At 39.6% G+C, this 27,772-nt stretch overlaps 1 protein-coding gene across 1 annotated transcript; it reads right to left on the reverse strand.

Annotated features, from left to right (window-relative positions):
* Window positions 1-2,578: 2,578 nt before the first annotated feature.
* On the reverse strand, window positions 2,579-27,772 carry myl12.1 (myosin, light chain 12, genome duplicate 1). Its single transcript, XM_028803756.2, has 4 exons — window positions 27,609-27,772; window positions 11,640-11,843; window positions 6,660-6,821; window positions 2,579-3,134 (listed from the first exon to the last, which is right to left on the reverse strand). Exons 2-4 carry the CDS (start codon window positions 11,821-11,823, stop codon window positions 2,962-2,964), a joined length of 519 nt encoding a protein of 172 aa, XP_028659589.1. The 5' UTR covers window positions 11,824-11,843; window positions 27,609-27,772; the 3' UTR covers window positions 2,579-2,961.

Below are 27,772 nucleotides of genomic sequence, written 5' to 3' on the forward strand. Positions count from 1 at the left end.
AAAATGACAGAACAGGCACATTTTTTTTTTCACACAAGCGGAGCAGAACATTTTATTCGAAGGACATGAAGAACTTCAAGATTTAATATGCACAAGGGGTAACACTATAAAAGCAGCCCAAACCAGAAAAAACGTCTGGTTTTGGTTCCAGAAAAAAGTGGCTGACGAATTAAATGCTAAGTGGTGTGCATTGTACTTACTGAATGCAGCGTTTCATTTCCTGTGTGTCAGATTATTTAATATGTCATAATTCCAGATCAAACGTGAGCACAAGGAGAACATGGGAACAGGTTAAAGTGAAGTACAAGAATATACTTCAAACTGGTAAATATTGGTATATAACTAAAGAATTGTTGACATAAAGAATCATATAATGTAAAGAACATTAATTTTAAAGCTAATAAGAAGGCAGACAAGCAAAAAACATCTGGAGGTCCACACCTAACCCCTGCAGAAGATTTGGCTCTCCAGCAAAATGCCCATCGCCCGGTTTCTGAGGGCATTCCAGGGGGAAGCTCCTCCTCAGAACCAGTGGCAGGATGCAGTGGTCACTTCATTTCAGGTAAAGGATGGTCATTGCATATATTTGTCCTCCATGTGTGCCATAGGTATGTTTCATATAGCCCTCTTTTTTTTGGGGGGTGAGTTGCAGGGAATGTCATATCCCTAGAACCGGTGTCTGACCAACGAGATATTGACGAAGGTCAAATATTTGATGACACTGTGTCCGATTATTCATCGGGGTTACATTTTCCAAATAATGTTTGATCAAACTCCACTGTGATCAGTCCCATGTGCCCCATCACATTTGGAAATCCTGGGCAATGAGAATGTTAGGCTGATTGTGAGATTCTTCATGGAACTGTGGGTGTTTTTGCCCGTGTATTACCTACCTGCAATGGCATGAAATGCCTCTTTTATTGTCTTCACACACAGGTGTCCAGGAAACACTATGAAAACCCGAAGGAAATATTTCAGACCCAAACAGACTTTACGAATTGCCTGGCAAACTGCACTTTTAGATAGATTTTCCGCATCGCCAACAGTATATAAAAAAAGTGCCGCTTGCAAAAAACCTCAAAGCAATGCATACTGTCTGTGTGGTTGTGAGAGCCCGACTTCGCCGAGTTTGACTTCGAATATAAGGTGCTAATAAATTTTTGAGATACAATATTCCCTCTTGGCTAAAGTGGTATCTTTCGAAAAGAATTTCCTCCAGGCGCAATAAAGGATCTTGCCGATCACGCAAAACCCTCTCTATATGAAATTCTCTTCTTCTAATTTGCATACCGATATCAATTGGTCGCTCATTCATGAACGGTGAAGTCATGACTGAATGAATTCCACGCATGGACACTGATTAAGTGTGTGAACTAATCCGTGTTTACATCGAATGTGTTGCTATGATAGCACATCCAGCAAGAGTTTCGAAAAACCGACAGATCCAGGATCAGGCCAAATCATCAACTATTACATCCGGTTAAACGAGTAATCCACGTACAAAAAATACGCCCCAGGTGCTCGGTGCTTCCTGCCCCGCCCCCCAAAAAATTAAGTGACAGGAAAGGTTTTTTTCTGGCATGCCTTCCAAATATTCTTTTAGCATTGAGGTGGCATCTGATGGTAATTTGAGGCTTGGAAATTGTTTTTCTCCTCACTGCACATGGGGGCAAAACATAGTTGGATCTCCTCCCAGGCAAGCTGGTAACAGTTCCTGTAATTTTGAACTTTAATATTACTGCCCTAACTGCAGATATGGACATTTTTTTTCAGACAAGTAATAATTGATGCACATGCGGTTTTAAAATATTTGACAAGGTATTATTTTACTTCCTCAGAATGAATTTACTTCAGTTAAAATGTTTGATTTCTTTCTTCTTTCCCCTCAGTGCGAGATTTTAGGTAATTCACTAAAGGGGATTTTTATTACCCCTTTTACACCGCTCTCCCAGGGGTGCTGTGTATTCTCATATTTCTTGTCAAAAAGCAAAAGTGCATCTTTGTCTGCCACCTTCCATTTACTGAAGTATCTGCCGTACCTAGGTGTGCGTACACACACACAAAAACAGGATTTTATCACAAATGTGTAAATAAACACCTACATTACTATATGCATATATATTTTTTACTACAGTCAAATTAAGACATCAAGTGACTGACTTCCCTTTTGAACTTTTCTCACTTTGCATAAAGATACAAGTCCACTTAACACAAAGGAAGCAAACACTTTGGGGAGATGGCCTAACTTCAGTTACACACTACACCATAACACACAGACCTCAAGCAATAGTATGAACAAGGTTAATTTTACTAGTGCTACATAAAGAAAACACAAATTTGATGAGGAAGGTAATCAAGTAAATCCAGTTTGCAATTTTGAAAACTGAATGAAATGAAACTGAGGAAAATATACAGGTTAGAACGGGTATTACTGCTACAGTCCAAAGAAAAAAAAAAAAAAAAAGCTTTTGAAAAATCACCTTTATGAACAGCACTCTAGGACAGGGTGTTCATTCTGATAGGCCTCACTTTGTATTAACACCACATGGGTAGTTTAAAAATATATTAAAACAGAATACATGTTTTGGAAATGTTTGTTTTGCACAATAGTTTTCCTGTTAAATAAAGATAAACCATGTGCCATGATGCATCTTAATTTCAAAATTTTTCATTTATTACAAAATGTAAAAATCCAGCTAAACCAGGTAATAGGTTGACAAATGTTTCAGACCTACTGTAACATTTACATCGCAATTTTACATCTGCTTTACCAAAATACTCATTTAGGTAATGCCTTTCAGCTTAGATGTACAGTGTGTATTAGGGAAACATTTAGAAAAGGTGCAGTAGAGCAGGTTCCTTTATTTGCTGTCTGAAAGACAAGTCATGCACCATGATGTTCTAGCAAATAAGACAGTATTATGAACAGCCTGCTATTTTCATATTTATAAGCATTAATGTTTAATCATCTTTGTCCTTTGCTCCGTGTTTAAGGATGCGTGTAAATTCAACATAGTTGAAGTTGTTTTTTTTGTCAATTGGAGCCTCCCTGAAAAGCTCATCAACCTCTTCATCTGTAAACCTGTCTCCCATCGTAGTCAGCAGTTCTCTTAAGTAGTCCTCCTGGATAAACCCTAAAATAATAAAAAGAAAAAAGGAGATTATCATAACTATAGGTTAGCCTGTGATCTAAACAGTGTCACACTCCACTTCTACATAGTCATAAGCAATCGGTACAAAGAATGATACCGCGTTACTAATATCTTACCTTTCCCATATGGTAAAAGTGCTTGGTTTATGAGCTATGGGACAGATAAACGTACAAATCACCAGTGGGAAATTTCACTTGAACAGTCTTAACTTTGTCAACCAAATCAGTCAAGTTGTAATGCACTGCTGGGCTCTTGCCTCATTTATTTAGTTAAAAACAAAAACCAAATCAGCCAGAAATTACATTTCTGTGGTTAGCAGTATTTATTTTCACAAAAAGTTGAAACTTTGGTTTTCTGTACAGATCAACCACCTAATAATGAAACCCTGCATTTCAAGTTGTTGTTTTGGAGGAAAAAAACTGTTTTTGCAAGAAAACAAATGGAAAAGTGAAATGTTGAAATGAGTACTCCAAATTGCTTTCTATGGTACATCAACACAATATAAGCTGTAATGTGCACATCTAGCCAGCGATGTTTATTTACACATGTATCAAGCAAATATTTAGGGAGGTTGGGGGAAATCACTCCCATTTATGTTCTTCCAACTAATATTGGCACCATTAGGGGATTTCAATCTTCCAGAGTTTTATGGGAGGAAAGCTACAAGAATTTTCTTCAAAGTGTAGCAAATTAAGATTTATTTATAAAAAAAATAAAAAAATAAAAATAAAAAAAACACACACTTTTCAATGGACATCACCGACTGATGGATACAGGCAGACAACTTTGAAGAGTGATAACAGGCATGGCAGCATGTTATATCTTCTTCCATAATCCAACTGAACTCCATCTTTCCTTTATGGAAAGTATTTTTTATTAAGTTTCAAAAACACAGGTACAGAACCTTGCTTACTTAGCAATACAGACCACAACACAGGAACCAACATTGGACGTAGCATCAGTTCATCAAACTTCCATAGTAACATGCACCCATACTCCTCATACAGGTCCAGAGCACACTTGCCAAAAGATCATGGGTGGGTTTATTAATTAGCATGTGGCAGAAAATTCTAAGCAGCAATCCAAATAAAATTAAACGTATAAAAAATTAACAGACGGCAGTTTTATGTTTCCATCACTCTGCATCTTTTTATCATGTAATTGTCCTCTTGCTTTTATTTTTAAAGACATAGTAGCATTACTGGAAGTCACAGAAAATACTAGGAGGCTTTCTTGGTTTACCTCTATGTTTTGGTCGTAACATGGTTTCCTGAGTACAAGTAACAAAGTTTCAGCAATGGAATTTATTCTGAACATACCAAAATAAATGTAAAAGTAAGGAAATGCATAAAAAGATTGGTAACATTAAAATTACCAATTTGAAAGAAAACACAAAAAAAAAAAATACAAAAAATTACTTTGGAGCATTGCCAACATGGTGCATGTGCAGTGAAGCAAAATGAGCTCTTAGTTTTGCAATCTTTTAACAATACAGAAATGCTCAATTCGTTTTATTGACTTCTCTAATTGAGGTTAACCTAATTTGGTGAAAGACATGCATATCACAAATGACTACTTTAAAAATACTTATTCTATATGGCAAGTTATTTTCCGCTCTTAAAAGGCTGTTGTCAGACATTAAAATTTGTAACATTTTGCCACTTGTCAATCTATCAGAGGAAACTAGATTTTGCATAGGCTTACACTAGCCATCTCATCACCACTGATTAGCCAACTTTGCAGCCCCAAAATACTATTACTGTAATATTTAGATGTCAGTTTTGATAGTCAGTGATACAAAAGGATACAAAAAAAAAAAAAAAAAAAACGCAATTTGTGTTAATTCCAATTTCATATGCTATCTACTAACCATTTAACTGCAAACCAGATCATATTAAGTGTTCAATAAACAGATACCTAAAGCTTACAGCCAAACCCTCCCAAATTCATTGATTTATTTATACAGCGACATACTGCTTTTCTTAAATTTAAATCTTGGTAAACTTAAAACTTGGAAATGTACAGTAATATTTTTATGTTCAGTGTCCTCTGCCAATCACCATTTTAACTGTCTAAAGCAAGACCCAAAAACAAGCAGACCCCCCCCAGTATTTAAAAAGATTTTAAGGGATAGGTTTTTTTGGTGGGGCACAGTTAATAGATATCCAAAACAGCTATTTTATTTCACTGGTTTAATGTACTTCATCAGGATATATACAACTGTAAAATCAAACTTTAAAAACACAAGAAAACAGTAAGCCACTATAAATACAGATTAAGTACTATTGTTTGCAACCATAGACACTATACATAACTTGTGAAAACTATTTCAAATCAATTCATTAGGATTTTAATGTACAGCTAGAGATTGCTTCAGATACACTTTTCTTCATGGAATTCTTTACAACACTAATTTTTGATAATATGAGCTTTTCATAACACACATGCAAAACATTTCTCACTAGTTTTTCCCCTAGATATCTGTGACCTTTCGTGCAAACATTTCAATAAGATAAAAACTTTAGTCACAAAGACGCAGGCCCTGGCAAGGTCTCAACATCACCCCCCGACACTGTGCCCTTCACGGCTGGTAGATGGAGTTTGGAGCCCATGAAGGACACACCTAACTGAAATAATATGTCAATGTTGTCTACACACTGTGCAGCTTCAGACACTCAAGGGTCTCGACATACTGGAGCACAGCAGAGAGGAGTGGATGTTTAAATTTGAGGCTACAACTGATAAGATCAGCAGCATCAATATCTCTAGCCTGCTGGTCGATTCATTAAAACCTTTATTTTCCCACTGAGCTGCATTACTGACTTAATGCCCAGAAAACTTGCACATTTTTTGGGAGGGGGTTGCATTTTTTTAATAAAAAAAATGTAAACATGTAATAAATGGGGAGCTCCTTACTCTACAACAGTAGGGTGAGGAAGACATTGTAACCAATGCAGTCCTCAAAGCCCAAAATGTCAAACCTCAAAATCTGTGACATTTCACAATCAAGACATACAGAAATATATACTAGACCAAAGAATCAATGCAAGGTCAAAATTAATTTCTTAAAACAAAACCCTCCCCAAACTGGCACATCTCATTTTTTCTCTACTGCATATATAAAACCGTGAAGCCAATGAAATGTGCATGGTTGCCAACACAAAAGTAAAATCAAATGAATATTTAGAAGTTATGGAAATTAAACCCTCAAGTGAGAGTGTTGAAGATTGACTGTATTTCATACTAAAGACACTTATTGTAACTTGCAACAAATTTGCTTTCTTCAATATAAAATTATCAAAAATAAAAATGTATTGTTTTAATTTAACAAGCAGAATCTAGGGCAAATTTAGCCTAAAGAATTTTAAGTCTTAATTTGTAAACAAAGGTTACCTCACATAATCCCCTTTGCAAATAAAACAAGACCAATATTTTTGAACAGCTGCAAAAAGACGAAATAGACTGTTCTCATTAAAGGAGAAAAAACAAATGCTACTTGTTTCTTACCTGACCCCTCCTCATCAAAGCAAGCAAATGCATTTCTAATAACATCTTCTGGATCAGTGCCATTTAGCTTTTCACCAAACATTGTAAGAAACATAGTAAAGTTGATAGGACCAGGGGCCTCGTTCATCATTGCTTCCAAGTAATCATCATTTGGATTTTTTCCTGTAGGTATTACAAAATAAATTATTTTTAGAACACTGGATAGATGGCTTTCACGGCTCAGTATTTTAATGTTTATTAGAAGAGAGGAGTCAGTTTCAACTTGATTATACTACGTATTATGGTATATACATTAAATGGTTCTTAATGGAAACTTAACACCAATGTATAACTTCCTTAAGTAGAATAAGTAATGTGTATATTATATATATATTATATATAAAATAAAAAGTGGTGTATCTGAACAATGGTAGTAGATCATGGACACTTGTGTCAATCTACGGATATAGCCAATACCATAAAACATTTACTTTTAATCCCATCACAAAGTCAACATGATTGTTATCACCAGATTTTTAACTTGCCTCTTTTTCAGTCCAGGCACCCAAGGTGTGGGGGTAAATGGAGCAACGTACATTGGTAAAGTGCATTGTTCCACTACATAACAGAGGTAAAACAAAACCACTGTATGTGCTGCACAAAATTATATTCAAACAATACCTCGATTTACACAAATCACTCAAAATTATTACAGTTTCAAAGTTTAAAACAATACTACTACCTAGTGATGCTCTGTCTGCCGATTTAAACTGGCAAATTGGTACATTGGCTAATGACAAAAACGTCCCTCCCCCCCCAGCGTATCTGGGCTGAACGGCTATTTAGTTGTTATTACTTCTTTACGCAAGGTATTATGGTAGTTGAGCTAGCACACGTCTTTTTATTGCTGTGAACTTGCTGTAAGCAAAGAGCAGCAAGACAGACTTAACCAGAAAGAGAGAAGACTGGAATATTAGACTGAGTTAATTATTAACTGCAGTAATAAACAGAAAAAGAAATCAGGAGTCGCCTTCCTATGCAGTTAGATAAACAACAAGAACAACTACAAGACCTTTTTGTCCTTTAAAATGAAAAATGCATGTCTTATCTGTACAGTAAGGTAGCGTGTGTTAAGTACAGCAGCTCATATTTTCAACTAGACAAAAAAAAAAATTTGAAAATTGCTGCTTAGTAAACAATAGGCTTGTTCACTTAACTAAATTTGTCTATTTTTGTTTGTTGGAAGGTGGAGAGATGCCTGTGGATTACAAATAGTTAGCAGAGCTACTCATGCACCACATATAGTGTTTACAGAGGTGGGGAGGGGATGTCCATTTCACATCTTATTTACATTTAAGCAGAGTTTAACTACCAATTATCAATTAATTGTGAGAGAATGTTAGACAAATGGTGGAAACTTTCGTCAAGTGTTGTTTCAGATAAATACATCCATCCATCCATCCATCCATTTTCCAACCCGCTGAATCCGAACACAGGGTCACGGGGGTCTGCTGGAGCCAATCCCAGCTAACACAGGGCACAAGGCAGGGACCAATCCCGGGCAGGGTGCCAACCCACCGCAGTCAGATAAATACATTACAGAAGAAATTAAATATGACAGCTTGTAGCTATGAGAAGCATTTTTATTTTATGTCAAATAATATGGATGAATATTTTCTGTACATTATTAGATGCATGTATTTTAAGGAAATTGTATTTTAGTATTTTTATGGTCACTGAACAATACGCCTACAGAATTTCATCTTGTTAATTTAAAAAAAACATCACAAGTAACACCTGTGGTCTATAGTTTAATTATATAGTTAGGTCCATACATATTTGGACAGAATTTTTCTAATTTTGGTTCTGTACATTACAACAATGAATTTTAAATGAAACAACTCAGATGCAGTTGAAGTGCAGACTTTCAGCTTTAATTCAGTGGGGTGAACAAAACGATTGCATAAAAATGTGAGGCAACTAAAGCATTTTTTAACACAATCCCTTCATTTCAGGGGCTCAAAAGTAATTGGACAATTGACTCAAAGGCTATTTCATGGGCAGGTGTGGGCAAGTTCGTCATTATGTCATTATCAATTGGGCAGATAAAAGGCCTGGAGTTGATTTGAGGTGTGGTGCTTGCATGTGGAAGATTTTGCTGTGAACAGACAACATGCGGTCAAAGGAGCTCTCAATGCAGGTGAAAGCAGCCATCGTTAAGCTGCGAAAACAGAAAAAACCCATCCGAGAAATTGCTACAATATTACGAGTGGCAAAATCTACAGTTTGGTACATCCTGAGAAAGAAAGCAAGCACTGGTGATCTCAGCAACACAAAAAGACCTGGACGTCCACGGAAAACAGTGTTGGATGATTGCAGAATCATTTCCATGGTGAAGAGAAACCCCTTCACAACAGCCAACCAAGTGAACAACACTCTCCAGGAGGTAGGCGTATTGATATCCAAGTCTACCATAAAGAGAAGACTGCATGAAAGTAAATACAGAGGGTGCACTGCAAGGTGCAAGCCACTCATAAGCCTCAAGAATAGAAAGGCTAGATTGGACTTTGCTAAAGAACATCTAAAAAAGCCAGCACAGTTCTGGAAAAACATTCTTTGGACAGATGAAACCAAGATCAACCTCTACCAGAATGATGGCAAGAAAAAAGTATGGAGAAGGCGTGGAACAGCTCATTATCCAAAGCATACCACATCATCTGTAAAACACGGTGGAGGCAGTGTGATGGCTTGGGCGTGCATGGCTGCCAGTGGCACTGGGACACTAGTGTTTATTGATGATGTGACACAGGACAGAAGCAGCCGAATGAATTCTGAGGTGTTCAGAGACATACTGTTTGCTCAAATCCAGCTAAATGCAGTCAAATTGATGGTCCATCTGTATCATGGAATGCCGCCCAATGACCCAAAACATACAGCCAAAGCAACCCAGGAGTTTATTAAAGCAAAGAAGTGGAAAATTCTTGAATGGCCAAGTCAGTCACCTGATCTTAACCCAATTGAGCATGCATTTCACTTGTTGAAGACTAAACTTCAGACAGAAAGGCCCACAAACAAGCAGCAACTGAAAACCGCTGTAGTTTAAAGGCCTGGCAGAGCATTAAAAAGGAGGAAACCCAGCATCTGGTGATGTCCATGAGTTCAGGCTGTCATTGCCAGCAAAGGGTTTTCAACCAAGTATTAGAAATGAACATTTTATTTTCCAGTTATTTACTTTGTCCAATTACTTTTGAGCCCCTGAAATGAAGGGATTGTGTTAAAAAATGCTTTAGTTGCCTCACATTTTTATGCAATCGTTTTGTTCACCCCACTGAACTAAAGCTGAAAGTCTGCACATCAACTGCACCTGAGTGGTTTCATTTAAAATTCACTGTGGTAATGTACAGAACCAAAATTAGAAAAAAGTTCTCTGTCCAAATATTTATTGACCCAACTGTAGAAATACCCAAGTTAACCCTTTATTGTATATACTATGCATCTGGTCATGTGGGAGGTTAATGTAAAATGGGGGATTTAGTGTGGCCAATACAGTAACATGATAAACATGAAATCAAGGCGCAGTATTGGCAAACCTCCCTGATCAAAGCATCAATAGTATTAACAGTATTTAATAATAGTATTTTCACACTCTACTTGTATTACTGTTTACAGTATACTAGATTTACCAAAAAACCTCCACACCCCCCATAGTTACGGTTTTTATACATATGGGATCACCCTACTACTGGCACATTACTTTCTCAGCTAAAATGTACTTTGAAAAGAACTGCACAAACTATAACCAAATATGGACCATAGTATACATGTTTTTTAGTTTATTGAGTCGATCGGAATTTGAACGTTCAGAATTCGAAAATGGCAGTTAACAAAATGATTTGTCACCGTTTTAGATCTGATTGACAAACTAAAATCACTAAAACATATTAAAATGAAAAGAAACCCCTCATTTTGTAACAGTCTTAAATGCAGGCCAATTATATAAGTAACAACTAACTCTACTCAATAAGCACAACCTGTGCAAGGGATTCAATCAGATTAGCATTCTGATGGTAGCTTACCCTGTATAAATACAGACCAATTTTTGGTATTCCACTTTTTAATATTTCTTCCATTGTTATGTCACACACATAACAGCTAGTATGTGAAACCACAAATATCAACCCTCCTACAGGCAAGGCATCTATTCTACATCATAACTGTTACAGTACTGCAACAGCATAAAACTAGAAAAACATATCAGAATTACATCCTGCTTTTAAACTACAAAGTTAGTTATGCCTGAGGTATTCTTGTTGTACAAACAGGGGTTGGAGGAGGTGGTACTATTTGTAATCCTCAAATCACTAAAGAGAAGAGCACTTGCTAGAGAAGTAAAAAAGGGCAGCTTTGATTAAATTTGTTGCTCATTTCTGACACTGTTCTGGTAAATGAGCCGTAGTCAAAATCTGGTGTGTATTCCTTGGGTTGGCACTCTTGTTACAGTTACAATTCCTTTTGTCAAGAAGTAACTTAATTTCATTACAAATATCACTGTATTTGGACCTACCTAGAAAAATAAAATTGCTCATTTGACTTCATGAAAAATAAGCCTGGTTTTCAAATGTTGTACATTTCAGAAGCAGGAATAAATGTTAGCTTTGTTTACAATTGAAGAAGCACTTAGAATATACATTGTTAAACATTATCTTAGGTTAATTCTAATTTGTTTACACTAAACATCACAATGATAAAATGGAATGCTACTACTCACAATAATCTATACTTTATAAACCCAAAAGAACATTAAAACACACCATTTTCTAAGATACCTCATAGTTTAAAAAGAGAATGGAAGTTTTAAGCTGTATGAAACTGACCTAGCAAAAAAATAATCAACTGATGTACAGACACACCTAAGTGGTTAATGATGTAAATGACACTTCCATCAGACATTTTCAATTTCAAACCCAACGTTATTAATATTTTCAAATGAAATGCACTTACCAAGTGATGCAAGCATGTCATGCAAATCCTCCTTGTCAATAAAGCCATCCCGATTTTGATCAATCATATTAAAAGCCTCCTTAAACTCCTGAATCTGAGACTGGTCAAACATAGCAAAAACATTTGAAGTTGCCCTTTGAGGGCGCTTCTTGGTGGTCTTTCCCTTGGCTCTTTTGCTCGACATCTTGGCTTTCTTTAATGGACCTGTTTGAAGGAAAAGTTAAAGAGGCCACTTTAAAATAAAAAGAAAAAATTGATGCAGCATTTATTTAAAACAGGAATTTGAAGCTTTATCATCATTAACTTCATTGTTCACATGGTTTTTTTTCTGTACAGTGATTTCTTACAATTTTAATTTTTAATATTTTAGATCTACCTGAGGAGGAACACTGTTATAACCTGGAATAGACGTCAAATACTGGGCAATACTTTAATTTTTTTTTTTTTTTTAACTGACTGAATATATACTTATGCAAATGTTTAGAATGATAATTCTGTTTATATCAATAAGACAATTACTGTGCTTTGCGAACTGAGCTATCCAACTTTGAACTAACTCATGTCAACACTTTGTCTTTAAATACTAGTATTTCGATACTAGTCAGAGATGATCCAATGTAAACACCATAGTTTCAGTATTCAATACTAATATCAGCAAAATTTCACAATAATAGGTACACAATCAATGCATGGCACTCTGTACTGTTAATGAATTTCAAGATAATACAGGATATTTTCATTTAAACAAACTAAAGCCATTTTTGTAACAGGCTTTTAAAAAAAATCTCCTCTTAGATTGCTAACATTTGCTACTGTAAGATACAAATTTGCTCATTAGCTGGTTAATAAAACATACTGAAGAGTAATATTTAATGAAGGACTCAAATTGATTCAATCTTCAAATGTCACAAAATCAAAGCTCATAAAATTTTTATATTTGTCCAAAGTCATTTTCTACATAAAATCAAGCTTTGTTTTGCATTGTAACACCCTTTGTTCTGCTGCTTTCAAAGTATCTTATATGACACACAAGACTTTGTTGTTGCTTAGCCGGTGTACAAATATGGAATTAGAATATTAACAGGACCGTGCAACATTCACCAATATACCTTACAAATATATGACTGTGATTAAGAACATAGGAGTCCACGGGAGAATGCGTTTTTAAAATAAAAAAAAAGTGTCCTTAGTTTTGAGGGGTTTGGGTGCACATGGCAGCGTAGCCGGATGTCCTTGGAGTGTGTAATTATGAACTTGCCTATTTAAGCACACACATGCAGACCAAGTAAGGCCTTTTTTCACCCCCTCAGTGGCACTCCAAGCATAGTCAAGGCACTTGCACCCACAGCATTCTAGAGGAGACGTGCTGGGCAGTTGTATAAAAGAAGGGATGGAGGTAAAATCGAGAGGCAGGACTGTGGCAGGCTGGAGAACATCTGCTGCTGCATAGCTGATCACGAGGGTGAGCAGCCGAGATGTGAATATGGATCAAAAAGGATGCACCAAGTCTTGCGGATTTAACGAATGGATCCTGACTGTGACTTTAACCTCCAATTTTCAACGTGTAGAGTATTTATTGGTTTTTAACCTTCAACATGACAACTTATGGATAAGGACTTTATTTTTGTAACACTGGAACAATAAAAGTGCTATGCACCTTTTGCACTGTACGTTTGCCTGTTTGTGCCCAAATTGTCCTAGTTAATCTTGGTACATGACAATCAAGAATTCCGGGGTCAAGACAGATAAAGCAGCTGCAGCCAGTCTGGACCTTCACAATGACAATGAAATATAGGATTCCATTATATATTGGAGTTTTACTAATGAATATTGCTTTGCCTTCAAAGAAACCAAATGATACAAATTTAGCTTTTGCATATTCATATTTAGTGATGAAGTATGCACATTTGTCACAATTGCAGTGCTTTGAAGTCCTAAATTAAAATTTTATTTTGGCATTAACAGTATCTTGTTTCATCAATAAACTGATGAGCCAAATGGACACTTTGCTTGAATCTTGCCCATTTTTTTCCACTACAACTGTTACTACCATCAGTGTGCAGCTTCCTTGCAGTCCTATATGCATTGCATAGTTTTATGGGTAAACGCATGGTGTCCCCAGCAACGGTGAACTGTATAAACCGGTTAGAAAATGTGTAGATGCTTGGACTATGTATCTGTAGACATGCTCGACTCAATCACAGAAGGAACTGAAAGCCTCCATTACTTTAGAAACTGCGCAGGACAATTTAAAAAAAAAAAAAACTGAATCGGCCAATCAAGTAATATGAAATCAGTACTACATCCTGATCGGAGCATCCCTATATTTAATCCAGAAGTCTTTCACTATATACAGATTACATTTAATAAAATTTAAGCTCTGCATTAACCTGGATTGCTAGATAGTCTGTAATGCTCTTAAAAGTCAGTAAATTGGCTAAATTTGAGGAAAACTAGCTTTTTGGATTACTACAAAACTTACAAGGGCATCTCATCTGAAGGTACTCTAATTTTGAGGGATGTAATGATGCACTCTGTTCACTATTTGATTCGACTCTCGATTCAACACCATGATTTTTAAACAATGTTAATGAAGAAAATCTAGAACTGAAATGTTATTTCTGAGACAAATCCTCTTCCATACATTTCAGAATCAAAAATGCATTTTCCTGAAAGTCTTCTGCACTATATCTACAGTGCATCCAGAAAGTATTCACAGCGCATCACTTTTTCCATATTTTGTTATGTTACAGCCTTATTCCAAAATGGATTAAATTCATTTTTTTCCTCAGAATTCTACACACAACACCCCATAATGACAATGTGAAAAAAGTTTACTTGAGGTTTTTGCAAATTTATTAAAAATAAAAAAATTGAGACAGCACATGTACATAAGTATTCACAGCCTTGGCCATGAAGCTCAGAATTGAGCTCAGGTGCATCCTGTTTCCCCTGATCATCCTCGAGATGTTTCTGCAGCTTAATTGGAGTCCACCTGTGGTAAATTCAGTTGATTGGACATGATTTGGAAAGGCACACACCTGTCTATATAAGGTCCCACAGTTGACAGTTCATGTCACAGCACAAACCAAGCATGAAGTCAAAGGAATTGTCTGTAGACCTCCGAGACAGGATTGTCTCGAGGCACAAATCTGAGGAAGGTTACAGAAATTTCTGCTGCTTTGAAGGTCCCAATGAGCACAGTGGCCTCCATCATCCTTAAGTGGAAGAAGTTCGAAACCACCAGGACTCTTCCTAGAGCTGGCCAGCCATCTAAACTGAGCAATCGGGGGAGAAAGGCCTTAGTCAAGGAGTTGACCAAGAACCCGATGGTCACTCTGTCAGAGTTCCAGAGGTCCTCTGTGAAGAGAGGAGAATCTTCCCGAAGGAAAACCATCTCTGCAGCAATCCACCAATCAGGCCTGTATGGTAGAGTGGCCAGACGGAAGCCACTCCTTAGTAAGAGGCACATGGCAGCCCGCCTGGAGTTTGCCAAAAGGCACCTGAAGGACTCTCTGACCGTGAGAAAGAAAATTCTCTGGTCTGATGAGACAAAGATTGAACTCTTTGGTGTGAATGCCAGGCATCACGTTTGGAGGAAACCAGACACCGCTCATCACCAGGCCAATACCATCCCTACAGTGAAGCATGGTGGTGGCAGCTCATGCTGTGGGGATGTTTTTCAGCGGCAGGAACTGGGAGACTAGTCAGGATAAAGGGAAAGACGACTGCAGCAATGTACAGACATATCCTGGATGTAAACCTGCTCCAGAGCGCTCTTGACCTCAGACTGGGGCAAAAGTTCATCTTTCAGCAGGACAACGACCCTAAGCACACAGCCAAGATATCAAGGGAGTGGCTTCAAGACAACTCTGTAAATGTCCTTGAGTGGCCCAGCCAGATCCCAGACTTGAATCCGATTGAACATCTCTGGAGAGATCTTAAAATGGCTGTGTACCGACGCTACCTATCCAACCTGATGGAGCTTGAGAGGTGCTGCAAAGAGGAATGGGCGAAACTGGCCAAGGATAGGTGTGCCAAGCTTGTGGCATCATATTCAAAAAGACTTGAGGCTGTAATTGCTGCCAAAGGTGCATCGACAAAGTATTGAGCAAAGGCTGTGAATACTTATGTACATGTGATTTCTCAGTTTTTTTATTTTTAATAAAATTTCCCAAAAACCTCAAGTAAACTTTTTTCACATTGTCATTATGGGGTGTTGTGTGTAGAATTCTGAGGAAAAAGATTAATTTAATCCATTTTGGAATAAGCCTGTAACACAACAAAATGTGGAAAAAGTGATGCGCTGTGAATACTTTCCAGATGCACTGTACATCATCATCATATATAAACACACATAACACACTCCCACTGTCCAAAGACATGCAGGTTAGTAAATTGGCAATCCTAAACTGGCCCTAGTGTGTGGTTGAGGGGTGTGTGTCTGTTCACCCTGTGATGGACTGGTGCTCTGTCCAAGGTTTGTTCCTGCCGTGCGCCCTATGCTAGCTTGGATAGGCTCCAGCAGAAATCTACACCCATAGCAGGGCTACTACTGTCTCTGCCTGCTGCTCAAGATAATGATCGAGCATTTCCAGTGCACTATTCTATCACGTTCTAAGTAATTTCTATTTGGCAGTGCATAAAGCTGTAGCTGTGGAGCTCCAGTGGGGGAAGGAAAAAAAAAAAAAAAAAAAGTAAAAGACCTTCTCACTTGATCAAGTAGATGACTAAAATGTGGTATGCCCAAGCCTGCCTGGGTAGCCAGCCTCAATATGTGCAAAGTACCTGATAGAGTGGCTGAGCTTTGCCCTCATGACTGCTACATCCATGTTACATGCAGTATCATTAACAACAGTGATGTTGTGATTGGCCCTTTCAAGCTCTCACTCCAAAACAGCCAATTTCACCACCTAAGCACTGTTGCATCCAGATTTGGCTTCAAAAAGAGGTCAAGTTGAAGCACAAAGCTCACCATTCCTCAGTTGCTGGTGACAGAATGGGCTGTGATCGTGATAACTTTGATTTGCCTTAGAAGTCCAGCAGTCTGTAGTTATTGTGATGCTCTCTGCATCTTTAAGGGATTCCTTCACACTCATCCTAGCCTCATTGTACGGGGCCAGCAATACAGTGCCTCTAAAGTGTAGGCATGAGGGAATGTAGTACTGCGGCTCTAGTGTGATCACAAGCAGCCAAAACCCATCATTTCAATGACTGAAAACAGTCTCATGTCCTACGCAATAAAAACACCAATACTCCGTTATTTCTTTGGCCCTTGCACTAGACTAGAAATGGTACTAATAAATCTGCCAGAGATGCCTGGCCTTTAGGCAACTGCTTCTTTACAGATGGCGATTTGTATTTGTATCTGTAATGGCATTGTACATACAGTGGGGCAAAAAAGTATTTAGTCAGCCACGAATTGTGCAAGTTCTCCCACTTAAAAAGATGAGAGGCGCCTGTAATTTTCATTATAGGTATACCTCAACTATGAGAGACAAAATGAGAAAGAAAAAAAATCCAGAAAAATCACATTGTCCGATTTTTAAAGAATTTATTTGCAAATTATGGTGGAAAATAAGTATTTGGTCACCTACAAACAAGCACGATTTCTGGCTCTCACAGACCTGTAACTTCTTCTGTAAGAGGCTCCTCTGTCCTCCACTTGTTACCTGCATTAATGGCACCTGTTTGAACTCGTTATCAATATAAAAGACACCTGTCCACAACCTCAAACAGTCACACTCCAAACTCCACTATGGCCAAGACCAAAGAGCTGTCAAAGGACACCAGAAACAAAATTGTAGACCTGCACCAGGCTGGGAAGATGGAATCTGCAATAGGTAAGCAGCTTGGTGTGAAGAAATCAACTGTGGGAGAAATTATTAGAAAATGGAAGACATACAGGACCACTGATAATCTCCCTCGATCTGGGGCTCCACGCAAGATCTCACCCCGTGGGGTCAAAATGATCACAAGAACGGTGAGCAAAAATCCCAGAACCACACGGGGGGACCTAGTGAATGACCTGCAGAGAGCTGGGACCAAAGTAACAAAGGCTACCATTAGTAACACACTACGCCGCCAGGGACTCAAATCCTGCAGTGCCAGACGTGTCCCTCTGCTTAAGCCAGTACATGTGCAGGCCCGTCTGAAGTTTGCTAGAGGGCATTTGGATGATCCAGAAGAGGATTGGGAGAATGTCATATGGTCAGATGAAAAACCTCTACTCGTCGTGTTTGGAGGAGAAAGAATGCTGAGTTGCATCCAAAGAACACCATACCTACTGTAAAGAATGTGGGTGGAAACATCGTGCTTTGGGGCTGTTTTTCAGCAAAGGGACCAGGACGACTGATCCGTGTAAAGGAAAGAATGTATGGGGCCATGTATCGTCAGATTTTGAGTGAAAATCTCCTTCCATCAGCAAGGGCAATGAAGATGAAACGTGGCTGGGTCTTTCAGCATGACAATGATCCCAAACACACCGCCCGGGTAACGAAGGAGTGGCTTCGTAAGAAGCATTTCAAGGTCCTGGAGTGGCCTAGCCAGTCTCCAGATCTCAACCCCATAGAAAATCTTTGGAGGGAGTTGAAAGTCCGTGTTGCCCAGTGACAGCCCCAAAACATCACTGCTCTAGAGGAGATCTGCATGGAGGAATCGGCCAAAATACCAGCAACAGTGTGCGAAAACCTGGTGAAGACTTACAGAAAACATTTGACCTCTGTCATTGCCAACAAAGGGTATATAACAAAGTATTGAGATGAACTTTTGTTATTGACCAAATACTTTTTTCCCCCACCATAATTTGCAAATAAATTCTTCAAAAATCAGACAATGTGATTTTCTGGGGTTTTTTTCCTCATTTTGACTCTCATAGTTGAGGTATACCTATGATGAAAATTACAGGCCTCTCATCTTTTTAAGTGGGAGAACTTGCACAATTCGTGGCTGACTAAATACTTTTTTGCCCCATTGTAGTTCATCATGTTTGCAGTGTTTGCTTTAAACGCATGTCGAAACTTTCTTGCAGTGCTAGCAAATGGCATTCGTCTCATCAACTATTTTCTTCCCGTTTTCTCTTTTAAAACAGTATAACCAAAATACTGCCAGACAGCACATTAATGCATGTATGACGCCGACTGCACCCCTCATTTAAAAAAAAAAAAAACACACACTTGGAGAAACAGATTCCACGTCATTGTTATGAACAGCTATATACCTACGATGCACATTGTTGTATTTTTTGACTTGCCTAAGTTCATGGCACAAAATATTATTTTCCTACTCATTTTAATTCCTCTGAAACATAAGATATGAGAAAACATTTTTCTGAGGATCACCGGCATTTCACTTGTCTTGACATTGTGTATTATCCATTACTCTATTGTTAAAACATAAATATCAGCAAAACCCAGGAACTGGTTATAGACTTTTCCTGCACCAAATAGTCTCTATGTCCAGTCTCTATTCAGGAAGTGGTTGTTAAAGGTGGCACAATCCTACAGGAACTTAGAGGTCCACATCAGTAACAGATTGGACTGGTCTCTGAACACTGAGGAACTATACAAGAAAGGGCAGAGCAGGCTCTTCCTTTAATGCGAGTAGTGACATCCTTCATATCTTCTACAACCCTGTGAAGGCCAATGCAATTTTCATCAAGAGAGGTCCACTGAATTAACAAGCTAATTAAAACGACAGGCTTAGTTATGGGACACACAGTTGGAACCCCTGGAAGTGGTAACAAAGGATTAAAACAAAATTGAGTGCCATTATGAAAAATGCTGCACATCCTCCCTCTAACACACCAACACTGAGAACTTTCAGCAAAAAAGTCTTGCCAAGAAATGCTACTGGGGCTGCTTTATACCAACACGCCAGTATGACACCTCACTAAATGCCAAGTCAGAAGTTCTCTCTTCTTTTTAGAATTTTCTTCTTTTGGTAATTCTGGCACGTGTAATTAATATATATCTATCCCCTGGGTACAAAAAAAGGTTCTATCTACTTTACAAGACATGATATTCAAAGTAAATCTCAGGGTACTCTAATGATATGGCCCCATGACAAACTATGATCAGATTTGGGAAAATATTTTCCAAATGTAGTAAATTGCTTTTATATACATATTTAAAATGAAAGATTAGTTACCACCATTAATAGGGTCTCTTTTTTACAGAAGTGTATTAAGGCCACAGTGGGGTATGGTGTGGGGGAACAAAAAAATAAAACTGTCAAGAATAAAGTGGACATGTGGACTTTAATCTCGACATTTCCACTTTTTTCTCATAGTTTATTTTGCCAGTAAAGTAAAATGTCAAACTAAACGTAATCCTAAAATCAATGTTTAATTTACTAAATTTTCTCAAACCCAGTCATAAGTTAATGTAGCACATTAAATGCTTTGTGTTAATTGTTCCGCGACCCAGTTGACTTCCTCTGCACCAAGAGGAGGCGCAGGCAACTATCGCCACACAGAATACATTCACTTCATGATATTCCTGCTCTCTGAACATTTAGAATGCTAAGATAAATACCTGATATCATTTTCATGATGAAATACATTAAAGCAGGTATTAAACATGCACGGTAGCGTGGCGGTAATGCTGCTCCCTTGCAGTAAGTAAAATGAAGTTCACAACGTTCTACTTTAATGATAAAATTACGAAAATAAAGTCGATGTCAACTTAAATCTCTACTCTTATGTCGAGATTGAAGTGGAAATGTCAATTTTTTTTTTTTCTTCAGTGTCCATAAGAAATCCATGGCCCTAATTTGCTTCCATATATTTTTTTGGTATGTTGTAGGAATTTATTTTTCAATTAGCTGGTTAAATTTTTCAATTAACTGCTTAATCCAATACTGCATCACAGAGCCCATCACTGCAACACCAGATGCAAAGCAGGAGGCACCTAAGCATACACCATGTCTAGAGTTTCTAATCAAAAATGTAAACATTTTACACAAATCTATGCTGACATAAAGTATAGAAGAACTCCCCACACAAAGTGACCAAGCCAGAACCTGTTCCAAGACATTTGTACTATACCTATCCACTCAAATCAAGAATTTGTCAAATATACTCTCTTTAGTTCATAAACTTATTTAACTCTTTTAGGGCGGATGTCGACTTTTGTCGACAGGAGGGGTTGAAGGCGGATGTCGACAAAAGTCGACATCCAGGGATAGAGGGCAACAATCAACTGTTAATGGCGACAAATCTCACTGTCACATCACAGGCATTCCCTCTGTGCTTGGAGGAATGCTAGACTCGTTGACTCAGCAAATAAACATTGCGTGTGCGTGAGTTGCGAAATGTAAACAGGCAAGATGGCACCGACATGTGAAAAGGCAGCGAAGCAAGTGCAGAAAAGAAAACACTCGCATTATGCGCATTATCGCGGAGTCGGACTCTTGATTTTTCAGAATCGGACTTTATTGGCAGTGATCAGGAGATCGAGCAAGAGAGTTAGAAGCAGGCATCAGCTGATCAGACACCAGCCGATGCCGCGCCAGCGGATCTGCTGCCAGTTGCGTGCCTTCGCGCAGCCGAGGCATCTACGGCAAGGTTCGCATGGGATAAATACACAGACATTGATCCGTTGAGAGCCGATCTGGCTACTGGAGTTTACAAGACGGCATGGCTTGCTGTTGGACACGACAGATCACCAGCTGCTGTACTTCAGGCTGCTCTCTCCTGATGCTGCTCTTCAGCTACTGTCAGACGAGACAAACAGGTAGGCAGAGATTTTTTTTGAATCGCGGGCTGCGTTTGCATCGCATTCTCGTTTTTCAAAGTGGAAACCCACAACGAAAGACGAGATGAAGCGCGCTGTGGCATTACAAATAGAGATGAGACAGAATTGGTGATATAACTTCAGGGAGCATTGGTCCAAACGTGTTTTGTCCCCTGGTGGCTTAGGTACGTGCTGCTGCAAAGTTTTATTCACTTCTGTAATAAACAGAAGCAAATCCCATGGGGTGAGCCAGGCTATAATGCCATACATAAAGTTCATAAAGTTTCAGAAGATGAAAAGAGGTGACAATAAGGTTTTCATGCAGGCAGAAAACTTGGTGGCAGTGGCATGGCATGATGGCAAATGGGTGACTTGTCTCTCTACAGTACACACTAACAATATATGTGAGAAAGTGCAGCAACAGACAATTGAAAAATAGGCACCAAAGCAACACAAATTGTAAGGAGTGCAATGTGGCAATGACTGAAATTGGCTGCTTTGAGCGAGATCAGACTTTGCTGTGTAAAATGTATGTGATATGTATGTGAAATCATAGAGTATGCAGGCTCACATAACATGCAAGACAGTAACATTTGTCAAAAGTAAATATTTTTTGTTGATTTGATATGTTAAACAATTGCTTTGTGTTCTTTTTTAAAAAATGTTAGTTTTTGGAAAAATATTCAGCCCTGGGAGAAAACAAAAAAAAAATTAGCCCTAAAAGAGTTAAATGCCTCAATATCTCAAGCAGTCAAACAATGAGTAGGTTACTTATGACAAAAACTTTCCATATTAACAGTGCACTTATGATCACTATGCCAAGTTCATTTTTCTTGTCCATTTAAGGTGAATTGGGCAACCAGTTGTTGTTGGTTATAAAAACGCCGAAGTTTTCACTACAAACATGTAAATGACTCTTGGATGCAAAGTGTTGCTAGTTTGCGAAGAGGGACTTGTTTTGAACAGAGACCTAAATGATAAACCAAAATTACCAGCCATCCGATACACACTTGAATGTGAGAGAAAGACCACACTAAGCAAAACAGCAAACATTAAAAGTTGTATTTAAATATTTTCTGCTTACATGAGCAAAATATAGTTTAAAAAAAAAAAAAACCCTTTGCATATAAATGCCATGCCACCCTTGAAACTGAGTAATGCGTAAAGTCCTCTTCTATAAAGCACATTTCTACTCTCCAATCACTGGCAATATTTGGCAGATACCATTACCTAAGGCTAATTAGAACTGGCAAGCTCAATGGCTCAACTACTTACATTAAAACTACTTATTTTGCTAACTAACTTGCTGAAAAACCAATACATATTTTTTCAACCCAACTATTACACATCATTACACAGTCATACACCTTCTTGTGACAATGTTGTGGCTGCGGCCACATGTCTTGGACACTCGGGTGAAGAGAGGGGCGGAGCTGTCAACTGATCACCACCTGGTGGTGAGTTGGCTTCGATGGTGGGGGAGGATGCCGGTCAGGCCTGGTAGGCCCAAACGTGTTGTGAGGGTCTGCTGGGAACGTCTGGCAGAGCCCCCTGTCAGAAGTAGCTTCAACTCCCACCTCCGGCAGAACTTCGACCACATCCCGAGGGAGGTGGGGGACATTGAGTCCGAATGGGCCATGTTCCGTGCCTCTATTGTTGAGGCAGCTGACCGGAGCTGTGGCCGTAAGGTGGTCGGTGCCTGTCGTGGCGGCAATCCCCGAACCCGTTGGTGGACACCGGCGGTGAAGGATGCCATCAAGCTGAAGAAGGAGTCCTACAGGACCCTTTTGTCCTGTGGGACCCTGGAGGCAGCTGATAGGTACCGGCAGGCCAAGCGGAATGCGGCTTTGGTGGTTGCTGGGGCAAAAACTCGGGCGTGGGAGGAGTTTGGGGAGGCCATGGAGAACGACTTTCGGACGGCTTCGAGGAGATTCTGGTCCACCATCCGGCGTCTCAGGAAGGGGAAGCAGTGCAGTGTCAATCAACACTGTATATGGTGGGGATGGTGCGCTGCTGACCTCGACTCGAGACGTTGTGGGTCGGTGGGGGGAGTACTTCGAAGACCTCCTCAATCCCATTAACATGCCTTCCAATGAGGAAGCAGAGCCTGGGGACTCAGAGGTGGGCTCCCCCATCTCTGGGACTGAGGTCACCGAGGTGGTCAAAAAACTCCTTGGTGGCAGGGCCCCGGGGGTGGATGAGATACGCCCGGAGTTCCTCAAGGTTCTGGATGTTGTAGGACTGTCTTGGTTGACACGCCTCTGCAACATTGCATGGACATCAGGGACAGTGCCTCTGGATTGGCAGACCGGGGTGGTAGTCCCCCTCTTTAAGAAGGGGGACCGGAGGGTGTGTTCCAACTACAGAGGGATCACACTCCTCAGCCTCCCTGGAAAAGTCTATTCAGGGGTCCTGGAGAGGAGGGTCCGTCGGATAGTCGAGCCTCAGATTCAGGAGGAACAGTGTGGTTTTCGTCCTGGTCGCGGAACAGTGGACCAGCTCTATACCCTTGGCAGGGTCCTGGAGGGTGCATGGGAGTTTGCCCAACCAGTCTACATGTGTTTTGTGGACTTGGAAAAGGCATTCGACCGTGTCCCTCGGGGAATCCTGTGCGGGGTACTCCAAGAGTATGGGGTACCGACCCCCCTGATAAGGGCTGTTCGTTCCCTGTACGATCGGTGCCAGAGCCTGGTCCGCATTGCCGGCAGTAAGTCGAACCCGTTTCCAGTGAGAGTTCGACTCCGCCAGGGCTGCCCTTTGTCACCGATTCTGTTCATAACTTTTATGGACAGAATTTCTAGGCGCAGCCAGGGCGTTGAGGGGGTCCGGTTTGGTGGGCTCAGGATTGGGTCACTGCTTTTTGCAGATGATGTTGTCCTGTTTGCTTCATCAGGCCGTGATCTTCAGCTCTCTCTGGATCGGTTCGCAGCTGAGTGTGAAGCGGCTGGGATGAAAATCAGCATCTCCAAATCCGAGACCATGGTCCTCAGCCGGAAAAGGGTGGAGTGCCCTCTCAGGGTTGGTAGCGAGATCCTGCCCCAAGTGGAGGAGTTCAAGTATCTCGGGGTCTTGTTCACGAGTGAGGGAAGAATGGAGCGTGAGATCGACAGGCGGATCGGTGCGGCATCCACAGTAATGCGGGCATTGCATCGGTCTGTCGTGGTGAAAAAGGAGCTGAGCCGCAAGGCGAAGCTCTCAATTCACCAGTCCATCTATGTTCCTACCCTCACCTATGGTCATGAGCTATGGGTAGTGACCGAAAGAACGAGATCGCGAATACAAGCGGCTGAAATGAGTTTCCTCCGCATGGTGTCTGGGCTTTCCCTTAAAGATAGGGTGAGAAGCTCAGTCATCCGGGAGGGGCTCAGAGTAGAGCCGCTGCTCCTCCGCATCGAGAGGAGTCAGATGAGGTGGCTCGGGCATCTGATCAGGATGACTCCTGGATGCCTCCCTGGTGAGGTGTTCCGGGCACGTCTAACCGGGAGGAGGCCCCGGGGAAGACCCAGGACACGTTGGAGGGACTATGTCTCTCGACTGGCCTGGGAACGCCTTGGGATTCTCCCGGAAGAGCTAGAAGAAGTGGCCGGGGAGAGGGAAGTCTGGGCATCTCTGCTCAAGCTGCTGCCCCCGCGACCCGACCTTGGATAAGCGGAAGACAATGGATGGATGGATGGATGGATGAGGGCTATACTACAAATAGCATTATAAATGCAAGTTGCAGTTTTATTATTTATGTATATAGCTTAGCTTGAAGCAAGGTCCATATTAATGCAATTTGCCTAAACGATGGTTCAGTTGGTAAAGATGTCATCACCAAGTTGCACTTGTTTTATTTTTATTTGGTTAATACTGTGTAATGCACCAGGGCTTGAAGTAATAGTATTATTACTGGAAGTTGCACTATTATTTATTTTATTGTTATTATTTATTAGTTTAAATATTATGCAGTTTAACGATGGTAAAGTTGTTTAAAAAGATCACTTTAATGTGTCAGCGGACAGAGATTGTTAACATTAACAGAATAGTGTAGTTGGTTTACAAAAAATATTTACTATTTATTCCTTTTCTAAGACATGTTCAGTGCAATACAACTTTTGACATGCACCTCTTGACATTTTACTAAGTCTAAATGCCTCTTTGGATGGATGGAAAATATGTTATCAAAATTTCAGTTTAAGTTATTTACAAAATTTGTTCAATAAAAAGGTTCTATATTTTGACTGCAACTGTCATGCAATGTGATTCCTTCTCTTCATTAGTGCCAACCCCTTGAAAACTATCACTTTATTGGGCCATGCAAACCTGTATTAATACTTGTCTGCACATTAAAATGTTTTTTTGTACAATGTCATGACAGTGGAATAGGTTATTTTTAGCCAGTCTACTGCAGTAATTGCAGTGGAAAATGTGGTTAATATCCACTCATGCATTGGAAAAAAAATACCATTGAATACCGTGAAACCAGTATAATTTTGAAAAATACCGTGATACAGAATTGTGGTCATACAGCCCAGCACTACTATATTCAACACCTCTCTTTTACTTTGCTTCCAATGCAAAACACTGAATTCTAATGAGGAAATGTTAAGTTCCTTGTTAAGTGTTGTACGCATTTTATTCATCAAGTGTGCTTCTTACCTTAAAAATAGGTACTCTCTACTCGTTAAACGTGCATAAAATGTATTAAAAAAAATGAATTCATAACATCTCAATGTTGAATCAATTACCACCTCTTCGGAATAAAAAGTTTGACATACAAGAAAAAGGTTAAATTCAATCAGTAAAATCTAAAACTCCAAGTATTTAAAATAGGTCAGAGTAGTTAAAGGTATTTTTGCTTGTACAGCATCTGAACAAGCCACATCAAGTGTCCAATATATTGAGATCTAGAAAATCCAGTTTAAATTTTCAGTGCAAAATGAAAATGTCTATCCTACCACAAAGTAAAAGAAGCATATCTACCTATTTTTGCCATTTGTGGGTGGCATCGAGGCAGGGATCATTCCTGCCACATCGTGAACAAGACAAGATTTAATAGTTGATGGAGTTACAGTTGATCACAGAACATAACACACTACATCACTTCAAAAGACACGTTTCGGTAATTATGAGAACGAATCCTGGGGAAAACAAAAGGCCAACAGTAAAGTTTCCAAACAATCCCATAGTCTCACACAATCTTGACTTTGGTATCAACACCATAATACATCAGCTCTCATTTCATATTACAATCTCTGATCCGATAATCGTTTCAGTACTGAGAGTAATTAGTAATTTGTTGCCATTATGATTTTTTCTTCATTGCAAAACTGACATTCTTGATCTGGCCATCACCTAATCATTTTTCTTCTGCTTTATACCATTTCCAATGCATTTGCTGGTCTTTTGATTTCTGCTGCTGTTTGTTCACCAATAGTGCCCTTCGAAGACTGTGTGTCGGTTCAGTCCTGCCCCCCTTTCATTTCCTGTAACAGCAAAGTGTGCTCCAGTAAATTCTTCGTAAATTGCACAGCGGGGAACAGAAGGTAGTGCAGCCTAAAATTCAGGAGGCAAGCACCAGAGGTCACGTAACAGTAGCCAAACTCAAGATAATTTCGAAATGGTGAGACAGCTAGGAAGGACACAAGGTGGGGCAATACGGCTTAAGCGTTCATTAGAATACAAACCTTCATTAGCAGCAGCGTGGACATAATGCCACAGCTTGGATGAAATAGCATTTCCTCCAGGATTCGTTCACGGCCTGAGGAACGAGCAACGGCCTCCTGCGACTATAAATACGCAACTAAAAAGGTTAAGTAAACGGACAACTGAACGGTTGATTATGGAGGGAAATTCTGCTGAAAAATCAACCGCGCGGATCACCGTCACCTTCGTCGCTGTCAATGCCCCTCACCTGTCCGATCGCAACTGCACAGTCACCACGCCCAAATTGCCGCCGAAGTGAAAAACGTAAGCAGCTACCCCACACAAAGCCCCATATTGCGAGAAATTTACCGGATTTTAGCAATTACGACAAATCCTGGACAGTCACTGAAAGGGCACTCGAGGAATAAAACCCTTCAAGCCAAACATACAAAGACAGGTTTAATGGCGACCTTAATACAAAACAGACCTTTTTCAACAACCTGCGCCGTATTGCTAATGTCTTCTTTCTAAAAAACAATTTGTTCAGTACAAACTAAAGATACAATTAAAAAATATTATAATATACAGAACAGCTTTAAAACATACTCACAGACAGGACACTTCAGTGAAGGCCGCGACTACAGCGAGCTATGATGTAGCACCACCCGAAACTTCCTGATAATTATCACTGCTCAAGGCAGGAACTGCAGCACGTACCAACACAAATATAGTGGGGGTGTACTGTTTAAGAGGTATAAACTTAAAATTTCAACC

This window comes from Erpetoichthys calabaricus, chromosome 6 (assembly GCF_900747795.2).
Source record: "Erpetoichthys calabaricus chromosome 6, fErpCal1.3, whole genome shotgun sequence".
NCBI classification, from domain to species: Eukaryota; Metazoa; Chordata; class Cladistia; order Polypteriformes; family Polypteridae; genus Erpetoichthys; species Erpetoichthys calabaricus.